A 23,572-nucleotide genomic window follows, 5' to 3' on the forward strand; every position below is an offset into this window, starting at 1 on the left:
GACTGACTCCCTGGTTGGCTGTTCCCTGAAAAGTTCTCCCTCCCCCCGCCGCCAGAGCAGCTGCAAAAGCGTGAACACAAACTATACGTCGAATCATTCGCGTCTTTTTTTATGAACAAACATTAAAAGTCATTATGATTATGCAAGACAAGTTCAAATGTTACACAATAACAAGAATATTGATTAATGTCTAATGGGCATTATTTAAAGAGTTAGCAAAAGTTTAACACACTTTTTGGAAGTTTTCTCAATGACTCGACAGTTCTCTGTAACATGGCTACATTGTAAAGATGGTAATTCTTATCTCAAAATATCATAATGACCAGTGTCATGAATGTAACAGCACTAAGAAAAACATAACTCGTTGCTTTGTTTTGATTGGGTGTTATTATGACATCCCTAAGCTTCATTTGTTTTTCGTAGAACTTGGAAAGTCGCGAGCGTTTGTTTAATGTTTGGTTTTGGCAGGATGGACTTGAGTGAAGTTGCATGAAATACAATCCTAAATATAATCAATTTTCCATTAAATTCTGTTTCGCATAATGATCGATTGGCTGCGGTAAACTATTGGGGCAACTCATGAATACACAGTCAAATATCAGTCACAACATAAACCCCCAAGTTATAAAGAACTATTAGGCAATTCAACTGTGCTTAAATAGTGGGATTATAACAGCTAGTACTATGAAGCGAATCATTCCACATAGGGGTTTATATAAATAACAGAAATTACAAATAACTAAACCTTGGAAACGACGTTGAACAGGACAAAATATGTAAGAATGAATGATTTTATTCGTAAAAATATTTTTTGTACTAGACATGTAAACCGAAACTTCAATTACAGTGGTAATTGGGTACATATAGCATATTAAGAAATACCAAGAACAAGATCATGTAAGACACTGGCCTGCTATAGAATGGGACTGGTGTAAAGAATAGGCATCATTGTGTAAAAATATTCATAAAATAGCGACAATATGTTGAAGTATCTTAGTCTTAAGAAACATACCAAAATGAATAATATAAATAACTGCCATATTACTTAAAAGATTAAATTGCTTTACAAATATTATTCACTATGCACTTAGTGTCCATTTGTAATATTGCGATTCTCAATCACGAGGGGGCACTATAATTCAACACACAACATTTCATAAACGTACGGGTCAAGTTAGAAAAAAATTGGAACAACTTTATTAAGGCCCACTTGTTTTTCAAGTTGTCAAAATAAATAATAATACAAGGAACCACTGCTCTAAAACATTTATATTACTTACTTATAATAATAAACCACAATCCACTCCATCCCTTTACAAACATTTCAATAGTAATAGTAGTAGTACAAGGTGTTGCCTGCATGGCCTGAGGCAATTTAAGGCATTAATACAGTATATAAAAAAATCATCAACAGTGGCTTGTTCAATCTAGAGACGCTGCATTATTGAGAAATGTATATCAGATTATTTTGGAGCTGGTTGAGTTGTTTGTCTAATCAACTTCTTTAAATTCTCAATGAAACAGAAATTGAGATTAGATAAATTCCCAACACAACAGTTAATTTGGAATTTGTCTTCACTTTGCACCATTAAAATATACTAAACTACACATCCAGGCAAGCAGTGACAAAGTTGATTTCAAACTGAATAAACACGGACACATTGTTAATACACGCATAACAAATCAATTATTGAATTATTATTAGGATTAATTTACACTGTGCTGGACATATGAGTTAGTTTGTTAGGCAGATTATAGTAATAGAGGCTAATAAAATATATTTTTTATCTTTAAATCTTAAAATAAGTGTATTTATTCTTTCATGCTTGCATTTCATCATGTTCAATTATACATGTAGTCTTTGAAGTTTTGTACGTTTTTTAACCCCTTTCTTCTATAAAATTTAACAATAACAGTTATTTTTTTGCCATGTACAATGTCGTTTTTAGAAGTAAACACTGCACACTTTGGCGTTTATATCCTTCCTTATACAGTGTTAAACACAAATCCACTTCTGTAATCCTTTATTTAAAAATGAAAAGTTCGGTTAAAAGACATTCAGGTAGGCTTTAGTGTTCGGTTCAAACAATAAGCATAGAGATCTTATGTGAATGCATCGTATTTTCTCATTTGGAAGATATTTCATAGCTCTCATCGTCTCCTTTGGCTTGTTAACTCATCAGCATGCAAGCCTGTAAAATGAGCACAGATGTAAACAAGCCATGGATGCAAACGAAGGATGCACATCATCAAAAGATCTGTAGTAGAGTGTAAATCCAGTGCTGGATTCATTACACTGGTTCTGTGGGGAGTTGAGGTGGCTTATCCTCATACTTTGGCGGAGGGGTCAGTGGTTCAATAGTCACCACCCCACCTTGTGCGGGACTTTGGATATTAAGACGAATATCCTTCAGATGGAGTTTCTCTGACTTGATTCTGCGCACTCTGAGGGGTCTAAAGATGCGGCTGGCCCTGCTGCCGCTGCGTGCTGGCTGGGAGCTGGGGGCTGCGGGCTGGGGTCCGGGGGCTGGAGCCTCCTGGCCATTACCTCCACTTAGTTGCTGGCCTTCGTTTTCAACAGCGGCGATCAGATCTTCATACGAGGGCAGCTGGTAGCTCTGTCTCAAGTTGCTTTGCCTAACTGGGTACTGTCCACTGGTGACCGCTTCCTCATAGGTGGGTACATCAAAGCTGGGAACTGGTTCTTCATTTGATCTGTTTAAAGAGAAATAATGCTAGTTGCATACAGGTCAAGCCCCCTCATAATTTAAAGTTTAATATCAAGAGTACAGAACACTACTCACGGCTCATCATGCTCACGGCCCACATAGTTAGGACTGCGTACGCCTGCAGTTTCAGACCGTCTCCTGCGCTTCTTGTTCCTCACCCCCAAACATATAGCGAGAAGCAACATAGCTATTCCGACTCCCACCAGCACATACGCAACTGATGTCGTCTTTCCATCTTCACCTTTTCCATTGTTCAGACCCGGGGCTGTACCATTGTGCGGCTGTACCACGTCAGAAGGGACTATCGTCCACACAATCATGACAACTCCAAGTGCCACCAAGCCCATACCCAGCGCACAGAGAGCATACTGGGAGCCTGAGCTATTGCCATCATTGGTGGGTGAATGCCTACTTCCCGAACACAGAGCCTGCCCACTGGAGCACATAGTTTTAAATGCTCTGCTTGAATCCACTTACTCTAAAAGCGGTCCAAATGTGGAAGATGAGAGCACCACTGTCACATACAAGAAAAAAAGAGGCAAACATTGTAAACATTTCAATGACAAGGAAATACTTCCTGGAAATGGCTGGGAACGAGGCCCAAGATTTAAAAGAAAAGCCTCTTCAATGGAGACAGTTTACAGGCAAAAAAGATCCTTTGGCACAGTGCCACTCTGAAGGGAAAAAACTCAGGAACCGAGCATTCCAGCATTTCATGGAAATGATAACCATGCATAGGCATTGTATAACTTCTTATTAATAATTAATGCTGCCTTTAAATCATGTTGGACTGTCCGAGTTAGTATTCATCATCATGTAAATGCTGAATGTACAGTTTAGTTTTTGTGCACCATTGATTATGAAAATCTCAAAAGCTCCACATCCAGAATATATCACTCATTTGTGCTTAATGTGTCAACATCTTTTCCATCATTCTCTAACAGAGGAGAATAAAACATACATAAAGCATCTATTGCATACCTGATGTGCATCTTTTGCTCTTTATTATTATGTGACAAGTATCATAATCTCACCATCCTGCATAGTTCTTATTAAGAACTTCTTAATATCAATAACTTACAAAAAATGTCCTTGATAATAAATTGTAAGATTCATCAGGAAGCATATTAGAACAAACGCACACCTTTTGGAGTTGAAAGTTAAATAACTTCTTAATAGAAACAAATCTTTGTCTCTACTGAGATTCATCAGAAAGACACCAGTTATATTTAGCCTATTTAAAAAAAGAATCACCTAAAATTGTTCCAGAGGGTAGGTTCAGAGGTACGCTGCCGTAACTGTTGCCATAACAACAAAGCATTGTTCACTTGTGAATGTGGGCACACCACTGTGCTCAGAATAAAAATAAGTTGGGGTCCATTTTGTTAGCAAATAGCCACTGATCAATTACCAAAATTGCTCACAGTATCAAGTATATTTATTTTGGGCCTTCTCTAAATATGCTTTCTCTTGCATTTTAATATGTAATATTAAATATGTAATATTAATAATTATATTTTGTTATGCGAGCGTGAAAATGCAGACTTCAGTCCTCCTGATCTATATTTTCAGGTGACATTATTAGTGACTCAGTGAGTTTTTTTACTGTTACTTACTCAGGTAGACACTAAAAGAAACTGTAAAGTGCAAGCACTGTGTGACCTTTCAGAATGACTCATCTGCATGTGGGTGTAACACATTTGAAGTGGAAGAGTAAATGGTCAAATACGTATTTAAAACATAGCTAAAACGGTAAATAAAATCGATTCATGATAGTTATTATTCACGGAATTGAGAGAGATCAAAAGAGGATCAAGGGGAGCATACACTCAGCAGGTACAGTAGCGAGATTGACAAAGAAATGTAGTGCCATCCCAAGGTTAAGAAAGACTTGCACATGAAGGGCACTAATATAACAGGTTTGCCACCCAACATGATATGACATGAATGTCAAAATGTGCACACCAATCAGTGACCTACATTTGATACTCACGACTAAAAGGAGTTTTGTTCCAAGTGATTTTAATCAGTATAATCTGCCCTCCAGGAAAGAGATGCTATGAGCGACTGCTTTCTGTTGTGCACAGATGTAGCATCTTAAATGAAAGCTATATTTTAATCATACGTGGCTCTGGGTACGTGACACGTCTATGGGTCAATGAGAGCAAAGAACATTAAATTGTGGTCAAAACAAAAGAAACATAAAATAGGGAAACATGACAAAAGATCAGGAAGGGCTGTCTAAATACAAAGAGCAACAATGCTCCCTGTTCTGAAGTAAACAGACACAGAAGCACAGATCACTAAATACTCCCGACTAAACATACCCACCATGACACGAGACCTTTTGACCTTTTCTTATCTTAAATAATCCATGACTGAATCCTCTCAGATTCCCACAATAACTCCATTGTAATTTTCATTGGTTAAAAAATATTGCTAGTTTTTGTATTTATACAAGCAGATAACCACTGTACTGTATGGTTAATAACCAAAATACCACAAAAATACCATTGTGGCTACAGCTGGGTAACAGTTACAAAACGTAAATGTGTCCTGTGGTGCGAGATTTAGAAAAAAAAAAAACATTAAGAAATCTATCTTATGATATTTTATATTATAAATATTAATAATATATTATTAACAGTTAGTCTTTAAAATTTTGCTGTCACACCATAGGAAACGTACGGTAAATGTGTCAACTACCCAGTTATTGTTAATAAAATAAAACTTGATATTGTAACACTGTAAAAACACATTCTGAAAGCTTTTTACACAGTTTTAAGGAGATATCATTACAAATTAAAAGCCGTGACAATAACTTTAGTAACATAGTGAATCGGGCAGCAACCCACTCGGATCGTATTTCCAGTTTTCAATGTCATTGCTTACAGTACAAAATAGCTTAAAACATGTCATTCATATTACTATTATTACTGACGATTTTGTATTAGAGCAACAAGATAAAAACCGAATTTAAGTCGTATAACGTTAGTAACGTTAGTTTCACTCAAAACAAGACCATTACACATTAAAAACAAAATCACAGACAAAACGTTAAGTTGAGAAACAGTTAAAAGCGAATTAAAGTAAACTAGCTCCATTTATTCACCCAGAATGAACTGGTAACGTTAAGTTAACGTTAACGTAAGAAACTTAACGTTGCATCCAGTTTCTAACGTTAGATCAGAGAGGAAGAATCTGACTGACATCCACGATTTAAATCAAACAAACAACACACATTTCCCAAGAACGACTATTTTTGGTTATTGTAAACAAATCCAAACCGAATTCCATCAACAATGACAAATGACCACAAAAACACGGTTAACGTTAAACTAAAACTTTACGGCCTGTCCTCACCTTCCGTTCAACGCCCGCCGCACCTTCTTTCAAGAAAGTACCTGAGGCAGGTGTCGCTCTCAGCCGCAGGTGAACTGCTGTCCTCGGGAAATTTCATTCATTTAAGAAGGAAATGTTACATAAAACGGTATAATTTATTTCACAACGAGTCTGCTTCAGCTGTTTTTGAGCTTAAACAGAGACAGGAACTTTGTTCAAAAGAAGCTCGAGCCGAGCGCTGCCTATCAGTTGTTAAAAGGCTTAAGCATGATGCATGGTCCTAAAGCACGCCGGGTTTGATATCACAGTTCTTAAACATTTTTTTACAGGATATGATTGTGTTTGTTTTTTCTATAACTAGAAAGTCTTTATCTATTTGCCGTTACTTTTTAACGTTAAATAAGTTTTTTTTTAAATATTAAGAATATTAAACATTACGTTTTTATTAGAAAAAACAAGTTTGTCCATTTTTCTCTATTTTTTCTATTTTTTACAGAAAATAAATGTTTTAAAAACTTGAATTTTACTAAACCTTGTTTTAGCTGTTCATAAGATAAGTAGCCTACATAGTGCAGTCAGCCAGATACTCCAATATATGTAGATTCTTTTATTTCCTATATAACAGATTATTGTGTCAACGACACATGAAATATATATACTGATGTTTCTCAAAAGTACATGTTCACTAATGCCACAAGGTACAATAATATCAAAATGAGCGATTGCAAAACCCACCTTAAAAATACACACGCAACTGCTTTATTCTTTAGCTGTGTCCTATGCATTTCACAGTGCTGGTATGCAAGTCATATTTTCTATATTCATATACAAATTTTGTGTCAAATCCAAAAAGATATAGGTGAATCAGAGCATTTACCATTTTAAATTGCTCCCTGAAAGTCGCTTTGGATAAAAGCGTATGCTAAATGACTAAATGTAAATGATTTCTGATGAGCTTGAAAAGAACGATCGGTTGAATTTGTGAAATTATTCAAGTTATATAACCTGTATATCCATGACAAGAGGGTGTTTGCATCAGAATCCTGTTACACGTTAAGCTGCAAAACTTGTTTTGCTTATATTGCCCTGTGGCTCCTTTTGGATTGCTTGGGAAAACACAGCTGCAGAATGTGCAATGCGTGCACTGCATTGGCTTTATTGAATACTGCAAATTACTTTTCCCTACATTCATTCTGATCATTCCTTACATAGCATATCAAAGGCTTTCCAGGCAGATTCTCGTTGCATTTCCTCATTGTTCGTTTGTTCATGATAGTCACTGTACAATGAATATACTGTATATATTTATAAATCCCACTAAACAAATTAAATTGCATGCATGGTAAGCCAGAGCTTGGAAACCACAACAAGGAAATAAGAGAGAAAAATTATGATTTTCCTTCATTTCCCCTAAGTTTTCTTTATCGTATGAGTCTCCGTTATGTTATGTCTATAACACACATTATTGACAATAAAGTGACTGTTGCTTTAAATTGTTCTATGGAAATGAAACTTTAAAAGCACAAACATCTTAACAGATGTCGACAGATGTCCTAAAACAAACAGAAGACTTTGCTAAGACATTCAAAACAGTTTCACAATATATTTACTCCACAATTTTCTCTCTCCGGTGTTTTCCGTGACTTTAAACAAGCCCAGTGTTGTGATGACCTTGATGCATGGAATGGACATCTGAACATGTGGTACTGGTTTTCACTGCAGTCATGACTGTATCCTCTTGGCTAAATCTAACAAGAATCAGCGTTGATCCAAGTTTTATGTTACAAAATATCTACTTGTTTAATGCAACTTGTCTGTAAGACTTTTAAGTGCTCAGTTGTGATTTTTTTGCCAATGCAAATTCGTGCAAATGAACAATTTTCAAATCACTTTTTACAAGTAAGTAAGCTCATTTGGTCCATTTAGAGGTTAAGGGTCTGGAGGTCATTCTTTATAGTTCATCAGTCGCCATCAGACATTGGTTATTTCTATGCTTGAGTAAGCATGCATAGGACTGCCCTTGGTCCTTTGCAAGATCTTGATTCGATCCTCTCTGGGTGGTGAACCACAGCATTGAAAACTCAAGTCTCGCCCACCGGCGACCAGGGGGTTGAATCTCAAAGGACTCTGGGGAAACATTGGAAAAGTCATTTATCTCTGTACATTTATCTTTATTTGTGTCAGCAGCACAGTCCATACTGTACCTTGCCAGCTTTCTGCCTGGGAGAAAACCCTTCCTCAGTTTTGCGACAATTTGACACAGGAGAATGTGTCGGAGTTCCCTCTTTCCTATTATCCTGGGCTTGATTGGTCCTGCAGGCCATAAAAACTCAGTCACGCGCTTTCAGAATCAATACGGTGCCTGTTAATGTTTCTCCGGACGATACGGATGTGTAACATTGCTCTTTGATGTACACTGTGATTTGTTATATGAGCAGTTTAACAGTTGTGCCTGAACAGCACAAAGATTTAAAGCCTGTTTGAAGGCAGATGACTATCGCCCTAATAGCTATCAATTGCAATGTATCTTGTGTTTTATGGCACTTGACAGTAATAAATCCTTATGAGTATGCTGAAATGAAACTGCACAGACCTTGCCGGATTAAGCAGTACTTTCATCTCCTCATATAAATGACGATGGATCATGTGTTTATTGTTTGGGATGTCGAGAGCCTTGGCCATGCTGTCTGCGCTGAAAGTCGGATCGAGAACCATCACAGCACCGTGGATGCCACTGTTTTGAAGGCTTTCTGCGTATTCCTGCGTAAATAATGACAAATAAAATTAAACAATTGGATGTACTAGAGGAGAGTTCAAAAATGTTTTAAGTAGGGATGGATATTCATAAATATACAATTGATTCAAAAAGCGATTTTAAAGGTGCTGTATATCATTTTTTGGAGGATCTATTGACAGAAATGCAATATAATATACTGTACATAACTATGTCTTCAGAGGTGTATAAAGAGCTTACATAATGAAGCGTTATGTTTTTATGACCTTAGAATGAGCTATTTCTATCTACATATACCGCAGGTCCCTTGCATGGAATTCGCCATGTTGTTGATTCTACAGTAGCCCTAAACAGACAAACTGCTCTACAGAGCGCGTTTCGTAAATACGTTATCTCCTTCGGCAAAGAAGTGTAAACATCATGACATCTTAGTCCTCTGTCAGCCCCCGTGCTTCGAAAGCGAAGGGGAAGGGGTGGAGTGAGCCGTTGGTTGCAATTCGCAACCTCACCACTAGATGCCGCTAAATTTCATTCTCTGGACCTTTTACGTTCAGTCAGGTCACAACAGATCACAAAACAAGTCAATGTAAAGAAAAGCGACATTTTAATGCACCTTTGGTTTACCAACCTTAAGATCAATGTCTCTGATCCATTTAATGACACGGTGACTGGTCCACACCACCGGATCCAGATCTCGGTTTTCACACTGAGCACGACGGGCCTGAATCGCCTGCAGAGATGTTATAACAACAACACAAAGCGATTGATACAACACATGCTTACAGTCTGGATGTGTATAGAAAGAAGTTTCTTACCTCTTTGTCAAAGTTGAGCATTTGCAGAAGCTGAATGGCAGACAGAATGCTTGTTATGTGGAACTTATTGGTTATGTTGAAGATGGTCTCCAGGTCTTTTCGTGTGAGTGAGTTCAGTACTCTGCCATCCACCAGCTGGTTGTGGAACACCTGCGAGTACTGCGGGAGCCCGATGTCACTCAGCCAGCATTTAGACACCCAGTGATGGTCCATATCAGCAGCTTTGGAAAGCCTGAGGTAAACAAATAGAACAACATTAAATAATTAAGTTCATGTCAGTCTCTCTTTAGCTCAATTGGTTATTAGTTTGATTACAAACATACCGACTAAAAAAATAGGCTATTGGATAAAACTGGATGTTGTTTAAGTGTTTTGCAAATGCATACATTTAATGTAAAATGTATATATGGAAAAACTATATTATGTTCATGTATGAATTTTACAGATGTACATATGTTTTCTGTTGTATAATTAAACATTTTAATATATCTCTATGTAAATGATATGTTGATTTATGGCCTATAATATGAGATTTCTAACAAGGGGAGCATCAAACGTGCTCTATTCTGTTTCTGACAACTGTATGTGTATGTGGCTTCTAACCCTCGTCCATTCTCTGCCTCTCGATAGTCCTCGATAGCTAGACGGAGCTTTCTGCGGTGCATGGGGCTGTTGATGCCCAACCCCAGCTCCAGATCTTCATCGGTCAAGCCCAGTAACACCTGCAACAGGAAGTAGTTGGCTGTGACATCATCAGCACACCAGCTGAACAGACCACGGTTTAATCCATTCAGAGCGGGGAGAGTAAATGTCATTATGGCTTTGACTATTAATCATTAACTTGTTTTATGTTAGGACACATAGGAGGTATCAGGAAATACTATAATAAAGTCCAGCATTAAAAAACAATGCTGGGCGTTTAATTCGTCTTATCTGCTTTTTGCTACAAGCTGTGCTTTTACCTTCCCACTCTTGACATTTTCAGAGCAGGCACGAATGTACATGGGCATTGCCATGACAACCTCCAGCCAGGCCTGCACAGTGACCGCCTTCCACAGAGACATGGGCTTGCTGCGGGTAAGCTCCGCCTGCTGCAGCCGTTCCAGCTGCTCCTCACCATCCGATTGGCTGGGATGAGACTGGCTATCGGAGTCTGGATTGGTCAGGAGGGGCGGGAATAGGAAGGGGGGCAAGTTTGAGGGGTTGAGAGCAAAACAAAAAAGGCCTTATCCAATCTGCCCAAAAATAGCTATTAGGAAAACCACCCACCTCCATATCCTTGTTTAATTTCAGTGCAGTGAAAACACTCCTTCAATGATTCATAACTTTATAGAAAGAACTGACAGGTGCGATAAAACCTGCGGTCAAGATTGACATGGCAGTAATATAACACAAGACTATCTCTGAGGTATAACCGCTTCCTCACAGTTACCACAGACCGACTTCCTGTGTCAAACTAATTTAGAATAACTAAAAGAAGCTAACTGGCATTCTTTTTTAATATTTTATCCAATACTAGCAAATCAAAGCTGTTTATTGTAGTGGAAAAAATATTTAATTATACATAGTTTCTTACATACAGTCAAGTCTGGGACATCCCCATAGAATAGGATTTCAAATCTAAAATAAATCTGAAAAAATGCCAGAAAGCGTTAGGATTAAATATTTAAAACAAGAAACTGCTATCACTTAAGAAATATTAAAACATTCAGAACTATTTATAGGCCGGAAGCGATATAAGTGTGTGGACTGACTCAATTTTTTATTTGTTTGTATGAAAGATTTCCTTGCTTCTGTTGAATCACACAAGACGATCTTTGGAACATTCTCAGATCATGCTGGGATAACATGAACCACCGGGTTTTGCACAAACTTGTGGGGTTCATGCAAACTGCATTGCATGCTGTCATGAAGGCAAAAGGGGGACATAGCAAACCGAAGACATTCTGAAATGTATGAACATTTTCTTATCAAACTTCTCACTCAAAATGCGACACTGATATTACAGTTTATAATGGGGAAAAAACTGTTCTTTCTAAAATTCTGCCTAGATGTGTCACATACACACGGAGAGTGACCGTTTTGGAGCCCGCCGTACATTTCTTATACACGTTTCTTTAAGATTTTTACATTTGCTGTAAACACGGATCAATGACGTGTGTTGTGACAAAAGTTTAACATGTCAAGTTAAAGAGATACTACACCAAAAAAAATGAAAATTCTGTCACCATTTACTCACCCTCAAGTTGTTCCAAACCTGTATAAATCTTTTTATTCTGTTGTACACAAAAAGATTTTTGGAAAAATGTAAGCAACTGATTTCTGGGACATCATTGACTACCATAGTTGGAAAAACTGTTGAATTACTGTATAGTTTTTTGTTCTGTTGAACACAAAATTATATAATTTGAAGAATTTAGGAAGGCAGTTCTGGGGCACTTTCGATTGCAATTTAACTTTTTCCTACTATGGTAGTCAATGATGTCCCAGAAATGTCAGTTGCTTATATTTTTACAAATATTTTTCTTTGTGTTCAACAGAACAAAGAAATGTATACAGGTTTCGAACAACTTGGGGTAGGGAGTAATGACAGAATTTTCTATTTTTGGTTGGAGTATCCCTTCATCTACACCTCAGTACAGTTTCACATGTGTGCCAGAAGATGGAGCCCTATACTCTGACTGAGCGCGTGCTGCTGCTGTGACGTCATCCAGAAAGAGCGGCGCTTCAATTGAATTAAAATCAATCAAGCGCCGTAAAACAATGCTCATTTTCTATTTTGTCTCGTTTTTAGCATTGGTGTGTGGTTGGGCAAGTATAAAAGAACATTAGCGCACCATAACGTGTTAAGCCTTCATCATCATTCATTCAAGGCTTCATCAGATTTTAATTAACTGAAACATACATCCATAAAACTCATTATGTGATGGGGAGTGGGGCAGAAGACACTTTGGAGATTTTTTGACCCTTGACCTTATTCGAGATGTGACACCTCTCTTCTCTTCAGCTCATGAAACAATGCTCTTTAATCATATTCTGCTTTCATATAAATTAATTTAAATGAATACTTTTATGAAATATATACTTTGTAACATTATGATTCGTTGTACCATATACAGTGAGGACCAAAAGTCTGAGATTTGGATTTCCAAAGGTAAGCATTTAGAAAGTATTGAAGTTATTGACATAAAATAAAAAACTATTTCGAACTTTAAGTCACTAAAGCACGTTTGTGACATGATGTCACCCATTGTGCAAAAACTCAGATTTTCTTGTTTCAGTTGGAAAACACACAATGCTGTTTGGATCAAACCATGCTGGGATAACAGGTCCTTGCATGTCTGAGTGTTGCCATTAAAGCAAACATACCAAATATAGAAGCATATTGAAACCATTTAACTTTTCCAATTATGTGAACATTATAATTTATAATGAAACTACTAGTTTCAAAGTTTCAAAAAAGCAAAATTTTGAACTCCGCTGCATTATTTCTTAATGTGCATTCTTTTAGTTGCACCCTTAAAACAAAAAAGTCAGTTGGGAGTCATGAGATGATGTTTTGGATCAAAGTGCACATGACAGACTTGTTCCAGTTCACAGAGTTCAGATGGGTTATGAATGTAGTGGGTTTGGGGTATTCTCATCCACTGAGGTAAGACGATGTTAGGACACATGTTAACACAGATGGTGGGTAATTACAAATAAGGAGTAGTGCGGGGTCACCCCAAACCATGGCATACCCAGAACAAGAGGGTTAAGAGGATTTCATTACATGAACTCACGCATACACACACAGGGTCAAGAAGAAAGGCACATGAATGTTGGGTTATGTGTTTTTATTTTAAAATAGGTTTCATTTGACTTTTTTAAATCATATTCGTCTCCAGAACGTTAAGACCTTCTCAATAGTCTGACTGTAAATTCAAAGACAGTTTCATTGAAATGACCTCCTTCCTAATCTTTAAATAAAGTTCTTTAATAGATTTAATCTTATATCTGACATAATCTATACTTTACAAACTTTACAACATAAACTCAGAGTGACACGAGGAAGAAGATCAATTTAATTTAAGGTAAAAAAAAGAAACAAAAATCAGTGCCACCAGGATGCAAAGGAAAGTTTGCAACGGAAAGGAATGTATGTCAGCGAGACAAGAGTTATGACATGATTGGTTTCAACATTAATGGAAAAGGGTGTTATGGAAGCAGGGTGTGTTATGAGATCTGTCGCAGACGTTCTTTTTTACACACTTGAGAGAGCAGAAAACATGAGAATATTCCTGTATGTTCTGCAGAGCAAGGCGTATTAAATGGAGCAACCTCCGCTATAAACCTTTGGCACTTTGTTGATGTACAGTAAGGTCCACATGAGGTTCAGCACCCTGTTTTGGGGAAAATACGGTATGTTCCAGAACTGTGTGTTGTTTTCAAGTCAACAGTGAGTGGTAACAAAGACATCCCCCCAACCGACATGGTCAGCTCCAAATCTGGCATAATTCTTTATGGGTTGTAAAAAATATACTTAGTATTTTTAAAATGGAAAACGCTCTAATAAATAATGCTACATTTCTTTAAACAAAAATTGGGCCGAGATGTCAGCACACGTCTGAGCTACATTTAAGATTTAATCCCATCAGAGTGTGCAAAAACAAATCAGACACGGCCAGTTTAATACATAAAACGTAACTTCAGTCCAATTATAGTTTAAGTGGAAAAAACTGGATTGATGCAGTCGCCTTTCTCAAAAAATGAGTTTAAGAGGATTTCTATAGAAATTTGTAAAAAGCAATGCTTAATAAAATATTTCCTCACTTCCAAATCATCATCTCTGTTTGTTGGCAAAGTGTAACCTCAAGTAAACAAAAAATGTGCTTGCAACTATAATACATCTGAGGTGTACAGCCAAGACAAATGTTACAAATCCAATCCCACTTGATTTTCCTTACGTAATGTTTTACATCATACAGAATTTTATGACAAAGGCGGGGCCGATGGACCGAGCAGTATGGTATATGAAGACAGCCTGGAGCCGTGAGCGCACGACAAAAGCATTCATGAAAAAGATGCATTCCACATAAAATCATCAGCAACACAAGGTGCACAAGAGTTCCTATTTACATATGCTCAGCAGTAATTCAAGTTTCCAGTTGATAAAAAAAGAGACATACATTACCACAAAATAAAGCATAAGAACAGCATAAACATATTCACACGCAAATGATCCCATCTATATATTTATATGCATGTAAACATATGTACATATGCATACATATATAAATATATGTTTCATTTACATAGATGTTTTTTAAGTGTCGTTATGTACATATCAGGGAGGCAGCAGTTCTTCCGCTTTCTGCGTTTTTCATTGGGAATACATTTGAAGGCACACACAAATGCATATACACTCGCACACACATCCGGTCATACATGCAGACACCCACGCACGCATGTCAATATCACCAGTCAGCATCCTCCTCTATATAGTAATCAGGGGTGGAAGTACCATCAAACAGGCCCGGATCCAAGGACTTGCGTTGAGATTTACCCCGGGCGAACACTCGAGACAGTGAACCGAGAGTCATCTTTTCCTTCTTCTTCTTACGCTTCTGGTCCTCGAGGTCCTCCATGGACTGAACCGAGAACAAGGCAGAGAAAGAAAGAGGGAGGAGAAGAGAGAATGGAAATAATAGTGGACACATGGAGAAAAGGTGAGTCATGTTTTTTAATTAGAAACAGCATCATTGATGAGGAATATCTGCACCTCTCCTCAGCACCGCTTCAGATTTTTTTCACCACTTTCCTCAAAAAAATGAACAAAATGTTCTAAAAGCCTGTTATGCTGTTTGAAAAAGAGGCAGTGTTCATTTTTATAAAACTGATTGTTAAGGTCCTGAATGCTGATTGGTCAGTATACCTTGTTAAAGGGACAGTTCACCCAGAAATGAAAACGCTGTCATTATTTACTCATCATCTTGTCATTTTAAACCTGTATGACTTTCTTTCTTCAGAAAAACACAAAAGAAGATATTTTGACAAACGTTGGTAACCGAACGACAGCGGTACCCATTCACTTCTATTGTACCGACACAAAAGCAATGCAAGTCAATAGGTACCGTTGTTGTTCGGTTTCCAAAATTCTTCAAAATATTGTCTTTTGTGTTTTGCAGAAAAAAGAAAGCCATTCAGGTTTGAAATGAAATGACAAGAGGGTTAGTAAATGATGACAGAATTTTCATTTTGGGGCGAACTATCACTTTAACTTATCTGTGTAACTTTTTTCAGTTTAAACTGACCAACAGTGCCTTAAATAAACCCATTTGGTTCATTCCGACTAACTCTCAGGCGTATAAACGCTTCCCTTTGATTTATCTCCATTACCTACAGTTACAAACCCTGAAGCCATGCTAATGAGCAGCGCAGGGAGTGAATATATCAGAAGAGTAAAGGTGGAGAAGATAAAAAAACAAGTTGGGAAGGCTGATTACTTGGTCGGGGGTGCCAGGCAGCTCTTACATTGCAGAGAGAATGAGTCCTGTGGCGGGGCGAGTTGACGTCGCTCGGGGTGGACGAGCGGTCGCCGTCGGCTGCCGAGGCGTCGGAGATGATGGAGGGCTGCCGGGAGTGACAGGGACTGATCCTCAACGCAGCTGTGGAGTTTAAAGAAAGCGGCGTGTCTTATAGATGGTTTCAAAGCAACAACATAAACAAATGTCACTGTGCACGCGTTCGTGGACTGCCCTTAAAGTTGGCATGAAACATAAGTAGCGATAATGATGTGCACGGACAAATAATTTATGATAAATACTTCACTGCTGTGTAAAACAATTAGAATGATCATTTTTAATTTCATGCCGACTTTAACTTCCGGTACACATTCGCAAATAATAGAGTGCCTGTAGATTATTTCTGATAACAAGCAAAAGAAACTAAGAAGAACCGTTACTTGGCTAAACTGGCCTCTCCAATATTTGGAATTTAGACCGCGATACCAATCTCAACCGCTCGATGTCAATGTCCCATAAGGTTTTTTAAATGCATCAAAACAACACGACCCATTCAACAAATTGTTTATGTAATCAAATTAACATACAACAAATTATTATACAATAAAATAATAATATACATGAATAAAATAGAAATCGTTATATTATTAGACACTAGCCAGACCGATAAACAAACACAGACCGGAAGTTAACTGCAGTCTAGGCACGTGCGTCCAATGAAACGAGTCTCTGCAGCCGTGTAGACCCGATGCTTGCATGTATGTGTATGTGCACGTGACCGCACCTTGCCTGTCCGCAGGGTGTGAATGGTACAGGGTCTGTTGACTCTGTCTAATGGCTGCCGTCAGGGGAAGATCTGCCTGCATCACCCACTCCTGACTGCCGTTCACCACGGGCTCTGACGGCATGGCCAGAGAGTGACGCTTTGGCACGTCTTTATTAAGGGTGGCCAGAGACTGCTTTGCCTGAGGATGTGGAAAAACACAACACATATTAATGTTGTGATGGCTGTATGAACAAAACTACTATCCAACTATAGTCCGTAGAAGTAACAAAGCTAACTCCGGTTGTGCGTAAATGACAATATTTGCTGTTGTCATGACAACCACAGCCTCATTTTCAGCTGTGCATGAAAGATTAATAGAAAATACATGACTCTTAAAGTTTTTAGTATTTGGTATGATCCCATTTGGATTTAATGACTTGAGCTGGCATGAACTCAACGGCTTTATGCAAAACCTGATGATCCATGTTATCCCAGCAGGATTTCAGAGTGTTCCAAAGAGCATCTCATATGCCTCAATGAAACTTTTAGTGGAAAACAGCTAACATTCGCCTTTGATCAATGAACTACAAATAGACTATTTTTTCATTGTACTCACAGAATGACCCAGATCTATCAGTTTTTATCATTACCCCCAGATAAAAACAGTTGTTTTAAAATTCCGGGTCATTATCTGACATGTGTGTATTGTATACAGTATGTAGCGGTGGTAATGAGTAATGATGCTATTAACACCCTGTTGACAGCCATGTGCCTCTTCACGGGAATTTGTGTGTGACTGCATGTAACTACACGCATGAACACTGTTATGCCAATCCAGCAAAATGTTTTTAAAACTGCACCAGTTGGGGTTTCATGCTCCATCTGTGCTTATGAATCCTAACTGATAAATGTCAATCTGATAAATCTGCAGGACAACTTAAAGACTTCAAACCGACAGCAGAGGATCAGTTAAGCCCAGATAAGTGTGTATGGCTTTGAGAAAGAAAAGAGATGGTATCTCACCATGGTGAGCTCTGCCTCCAGCTCTTTGATTCGGTTTTCCTTCATGTCTATCTGGGAGCGCAAGCTGCTGGCTTGTTCGGTGGCCTCTTTGGTCTGCCTGCGCAGGTCCCATTTTTCTCTTTCCAGCATGTCCTTCTCTTTAGCCAACGCTTTTACCGCGTCCTCGCTCTCCTGCAGAACAGTACACGGTCAGCACGTCTGTCTTGTACGCACGCACGCACGCACGCACGCACGCACGCACGCACGCACGCACACACACACACACACACACACACTCTTGTTCTCATAACTCAAAAAACTGCTGATGAGTTTCTGTACGTATCAAGATCAAATGCTGTGTATCTACACATTATCTTGCACAAAAAAAATATTATTTATTTAAAGCGACACTAGTTGTATTTCTGGAAATGTATGTGGCCTAAATCAGTGGTTTTTCAAACTTTTTCGTTGTAAGGTCCCCTTTGTGTAATAAAGGCTTATAATCTTAAACTTAGAATTTTGATTAAACCAAAAACATATTTAGTTATACAATGCTGGAACATCAATTCTTTTGATTGGTGGGCTTATTTTTTGAATGTTTGATTGCGTAAAATGTATGATAAATTTCTATATTTCATCAAATGCCACAAAATCTGTGCCCCCCCTGGATCCATCTTGGGGCCACCCCAGTTTGAGAACCACTGCCCTAAATAATATACTTTTTTGTGAGTAATTTTATATGACAACAGTTTTTTATTTCATGTTTTTAACACTTTTGTACTACTGGTATTTTAACAGAACAAATTATTTAAGACAATGCCATTAATAGTCAATGTATGTCACCTTTCTGTGCTGGTCGTAGTTTCTGATGAAATCTCTGAGCTGTTCCTCTCGGCTCTCCAGTGTGGTGTACAGCTGCTGCATCTGATTCACCAGATCAGCTTTCTCAGCCTTTAACCTCTTCCGATCCCCCTTCATAGCTTCACACAAACACACATACAAATTCACATTCATTAGAAGAACAAGACATCTGAAAATCACAAGATACATATCTGCTTGTGCAATGCAGAACAAATATTTTCTTAATGGAATAGTTCACCTTCAAAATGAAAATGTTGTCATTTACTTACCCTGTCGTCATCTTAAACCTGCGTGATATTCTTTCTTCTGCAAAACACAAAAGAATATATTTTGAAAAAAGTTGGTAACCAAAACCGTTGGTCCCCATGGACTTCTACTGTATGGACACAAAACCAATGCAAGTCAAAGGGACCAACGGTTTTCTGTTACCAACATTTTTCTTCTTTTGTGTTCTGCAGAAGAAAGTCATACAGGTTTGAAATGACAGGAGGGTGAGTAAATGAAGACCGAAGTTTCATTTTGAAACTATTCCTTTAAATCAGTATTTATGTCTCATTTTCAATTACACTCCCAGTCCAAAATTTCTTTCAGTCATAATTATTTGCTCATTTGTTTTTATCTTGTTTTACAGCATGCATAAATAAACATAATTTTGATCAAATAATTTTGATAAAATACAAATTTAAAGCGTATAACGAAAACAATTCCTGTAAAAAAACAAATGTATCTAGTTTAAATATGTTTAACATGCAAAACATAACATGTAGACAATTTCACTGGAAAACAACATTTGTTTGCCATATGCAGACCGTTGCAGTGTACCGACTTACAAATAAAGGCTTTGTGCCCTTGAATGACATGTTTACAAGTCGTGCATTGACCCACGTCTGTCTGTTTGCCCATCAGATAAGATAAGTGCATGCAAAGTGGCAGATTCTTCTGTTTATGTACAAAATACATCGTCTTGTTTGGCATCTTGGATGTTAAATTTGCAGCTGTTTTGGTCTTTTGTTTATTATTGTCAGTGTAAATCAGTTATTTTTATACTGATTTAAATGGAGTTTGTTTGATGCAGCTTTACACAATAAGAGTTTTATGCACCGCTCAAAACAGCCCCCAGGGGGCACCATGCGCCATTATTAATTTCCCACACAGTAAAATGAATCGTTTTTGTTATTCGTTGTAAATAACAGTAAACGCATAAACTTTAATGTGGTTTAATTAGAAAGAATTAGTGAGCTGTAACCTCTAGTAACTACTAAACATTTGATCAACATCTTAAAGTGCACTCAGGTCTTAAGACTTTTTCACCTATTTTGTGGAGATGCCAACTTAAAGGGATAGTTCTCCCAAAAATACAAATTCTGTCATCATTTATTCACTCTCATGTCATTAAAAACCTGTATGTGACTCTTTTTTTGTGGAACACAAAAGAAGATATACAGTGGAAGCAAATGGGGTCTCAAATTGTTTTGTCACCAACATTTTTTCAAAATATCTTCTTTTTTGTTATACAGAAGAAAACATGTAGTATATATTTGGAATGAATAAATGATGAAAGAATTCATTTTTGGGTAAACTATTCTTTTAAGTTTGCATTCCTTAAATACCACAATATGATACAGACTGCATCTGTGATCAAAATGGCATCTGCGTGAAAATATTTAAATGAAACAGTATATACAATAATCTGAATAATGCATTTCATTTCATTTGCAAACAGACCCTTTGCCCCTCAGTTAAACAAGCTTCTTTAACAGTCAAACTTGTTTTTCCCGTATTGTACAAGAGCTGCTGACATTCATGAACCCAACACACGCACACCCCCAACGCACACCCCACCTGTCACCTGTCCCGCTCACCCCATCTCTGTTTTTTTTCTACAAAAAATCCTGTTTTGTTTGCTTTAAACACATTTTGTCTCTTCAAAGGATTGTCAGGTTGCACTAGATTCTGTTAAGATACTACGATTGTGACATTACAGACCAAGTGTCAAGTAACAAGGCAGGCCTAATGGAAAGCATGTCACGATTTTGCAAGCAGGGAAGATTTTTAAAAGATCTATTGACGTAAGGTTTGACATAACATTTTGATTTGGTTATTATTTTGCATGCCACATTGCAATCAAACAATTGTTATTTCATGTTTGAGACATGTACAGACTAAAATATGATGTCATGGGATGCTTTGAATACTGAAAGCTGCTGTTCTGTAACTTCCCAGCTAACACCGTTACGTTGTGACGACGTACCTGGACCGGACCATATTCCTTGTCATGACGTACCAAATAACGTTCCAACTACGTAACTTACCCATATTCATTGTGACGACGTAACATAGAGAATGTGAAGCTACGTCTCGCCGTGTTGAATGTTGTGCCACCTTGGGAGGATCGCTGCTAGTGTGTTCAATGCAGTGTTTTGTTTTCTTGTTTAATTAGGAAATATAACTATGGTAGGTTGGTCTTGCTGTTTTAAAAACTGCAATAGCATTACGCAGAGGCGTTCAGGAAAATCCCCTGGTTCTTTCACTTTTGATGTCTCCATATATCAAACAAAACAAGTAACAGTACATATAAAAACAATAGTAGCAGTGGAGTATGATCCTCCCAAGATGGCGGCGCCACTGCAACATATAGGGCGTGACGTCAGCTTCACATTCTCTATTGGACATTGCTGGGACGTGGTGATTACCTCCTGAAGACGTAAATTAAACGTATCATATTCTTCGCAGCAACGTACCAAATAACGTTTCTGGGACGTGACGAGTACAGTACGTCCCAACAACCAAACAGTTGAAATCGTTTTTATAATTTTATTTAAACACATTGTCCCTCACATGGAGGTTTAAATTAATTTGTGATTTAATCTGTGCATTAAAGATGACATTTTATGCATAATTTGATCAATTTTCTAGTTAACTATGTATTATACAAAGTATAACGATTAATAAAATTTCACACAGCACTGTACATCAGCATCAGACATTTTATTTAGATACTGAAGTAAATTACATAAATAACCAGTCTCCAACAATGGGATTCATTCAAAACGTTATTTGAGGACGTGGCTACGACGTTTTTGGAACATTAGAAAAATTATTCGAAATGGAACGTTGCCAAGACGTTCTCAGAACGTGGTCACAAAGTAATGTCATGGTGACCAAATGAAGACGAACTGACCGCGTCATCAGAACGTACTGTGTTTAGCGCCAACATACATTACTTGTGTTGTGCTTCTAGAATCAAGACCAGCCATTTGTCATATTCAAGTCATCTATCACGTTTCATTTGACACATTGTCTTCAAAATCCCAAACCTAAATGCAAACACTTATGTTTACTATGCACATACAGTGAAATCGGCCAAAAAAGTCTAAATGTTATTGCATCAGAAGTTAACAAAACATCAAACCAAGTGGCATTTATTTTAACACAGCAAAACACTTCACAACAAGAAGTACAGATGAGCAATTTCTGCTTGCCAAACTTATGGAATGTGTCCATAACTAATGTGATGAACTACACCTGTTGTAACTCTGCAGATGTACACTTACAGGCAACTTGGTTCATACATCTGCTAAAACACGACCATGGAAACGGTTCAATGGAGCGGATTTCAACAAAAAATTTTGTTCAAAAAAATCTCACATCACCCCAATGTTCCCACTGATAATGTCTGTCTCTGGTAACTACAGAACCTTGTACATTGTGTCATCACTTGACTTGTGTCACCATCCTGAACTGACTGCCCTCCGTTTATACAAGTGCCTCAAACACACTACAAGAGCATTACACCCCAGGTAAACAGATACCAGATAAGATAAGCAAACATCACGCATAGTCTCCGGCCACATGTACAGTAGGAAATGCCTCCATCAGGCTCTCCACAGAATACATGACTCAAACACACTTTACATTTCTCTTTTAGGCCATTTCTTTCATCCTGAAACAGTCTTTCATCTTCCTGAAAACAGCATCAATAACCAAAAAGGATTTTGTACAAATATCAAAACAGCCATTTTCCTTACAGAATTCCTCTTATAACAAGATTAAGGTTATAAGAGGAGCTCCAATGTACCCTGAGCTATGACAACTGTATGCCATTCACATGAACATCCTTCATGTAATCCGTCTCATTATTGTATAATAATTTTGGCATGAGATGGTTATGCAGGTTAGGTTAGATTTGCTACATACATCATTCGGCTTTACCTAAACATAGTATAATTCTCCTTGACAATGAAAAGCCACTCTGAAGTTCAGCCAAACTTCTATTCACTATTTATGAACTTTTATGCTATTACAGAAACAATGATGTTGGCCAATTTTAGGCAGTATTGATGTGTCTAGGTTCAGACCTTGCAAGGCCTCCTTGGCACGTTCCAGCTCCTGCTCCTTCTCCCCGAGCTGCACCCTGAGCTCGGCGGCGGAGAGCGTGTCGGCCGAGCAGCCACCGTGCGAGTCCTCCAGATCTTTACTCAACATGTCCTTCATCTGCCTGAGGAGGTGCACCTCCTCCTGTAACTGAGCCACCTCCTCCCTCAGCAACACTGCGGAGAAACAAGACACCAAGGTTTAGATTCAAAAACGTCTAAAACATACAATCTGATCTGTAAAATACATCTGAATGCGACTTGAAATACGTCTCTTTAACTTCAAATTGAGTTTTAAATAGTTTATTTGTCACGAGTGATGCGACGCTCATTTTTAAATGCCGAACTGTGTGACATTCAATGCAAAGCAAATAGTGAATAAGTGGAAGAGTCAGTGGTTTGACACAACGGATTTGTAAGGCGTGAATGCATAAAACGCCTCTGTCG

General features: G+C 37.8%; 2 protein-coding genes across 3 annotated transcripts in view; both read right to left on the bottom strand.

Annotated features, from left to right (window-relative positions):
• Positions 1-775: 775 nt before the first annotated feature.
• tmem51b (transmembrane protein 51b) lies at positions 776-6,347 on the bottom strand. The gene is made up of 3 exons (XM_057362804.1): positions 6,093-6,347; positions 2,805-3,243; positions 776-2,715 (listed from the first exon to the last, which is right to left on the bottom strand). Exons 2-3 carry the CDS (start codon positions 3,173-3,175, stop codon positions 2,292-2,294), a joined length of 795 nt encoding a protein of 264 aa, XP_057218787.1. The 5' UTR covers positions 3,176-3,243; positions 6,093-6,347; the 3' UTR covers positions 776-2,291.
• Positions 6,348-6,665: 318 nt separating this feature from the next.
• The window catches only part of kaznb (kazrin, periplakin interacting protein b), a 128,677-nt gene continuing 111,770 nt past the window's right edge, over positions 6,666-23,572 (bottom strand). For both annotated transcript variants that reach the window (XM_057361702.1, XM_057361704.1), the window contains 13 exons: positions 23,111-23,302; positions 18,735-18,871; positions 17,913-18,083; positions 16,908-17,088; positions 16,134-16,267; positions 15,124-15,250; positions 10,583-10,773; positions 10,224-10,342; positions 9,621-9,852; positions 9,434-9,535; positions 8,665-8,831; positions 8,276-8,384; positions 6,666-8,198 (listed from right to left, as the gene is read on the bottom strand). In XM_057361702.1, the coding sequence (XP_057217685.1) occupies positions 8,043-8,198; positions 8,276-8,384; positions 8,665-8,831; positions 9,434-9,535; positions 9,621-9,852; positions 10,224-10,342; positions 10,583-10,773; positions 15,124-15,250; positions 16,134-16,267; positions 16,908-17,088; positions 17,913-18,083; positions 18,735-18,871; positions 23,111-23,302 (2,018 nt within the window). In that variant the 3' untranslated portion in view covers positions 6,666-8,042. The remainder of the gene's footprint in view (positions 8,199-8,275; positions 8,385-8,664; positions 8,832-9,433; positions 9,536-9,620; positions 9,853-10,223; positions 10,343-10,582; positions 10,774-15,123; positions 15,251-16,133; positions 16,268-16,907; positions 17,089-17,912; positions 18,084-18,734; positions 18,872-23,110; positions 23,303-23,572) is intronic.

This window comes from Triplophysa rosa, linkage group LG20, assembly GCF_024868665.1.
Source record: "Triplophysa rosa linkage group LG20, Trosa_1v2, whole genome shotgun sequence".
Lineage (NCBI taxonomy): Eukaryota > Metazoa > Chordata > Actinopteri > Cypriniformes > Nemacheilidae > Triplophysa > Triplophysa rosa.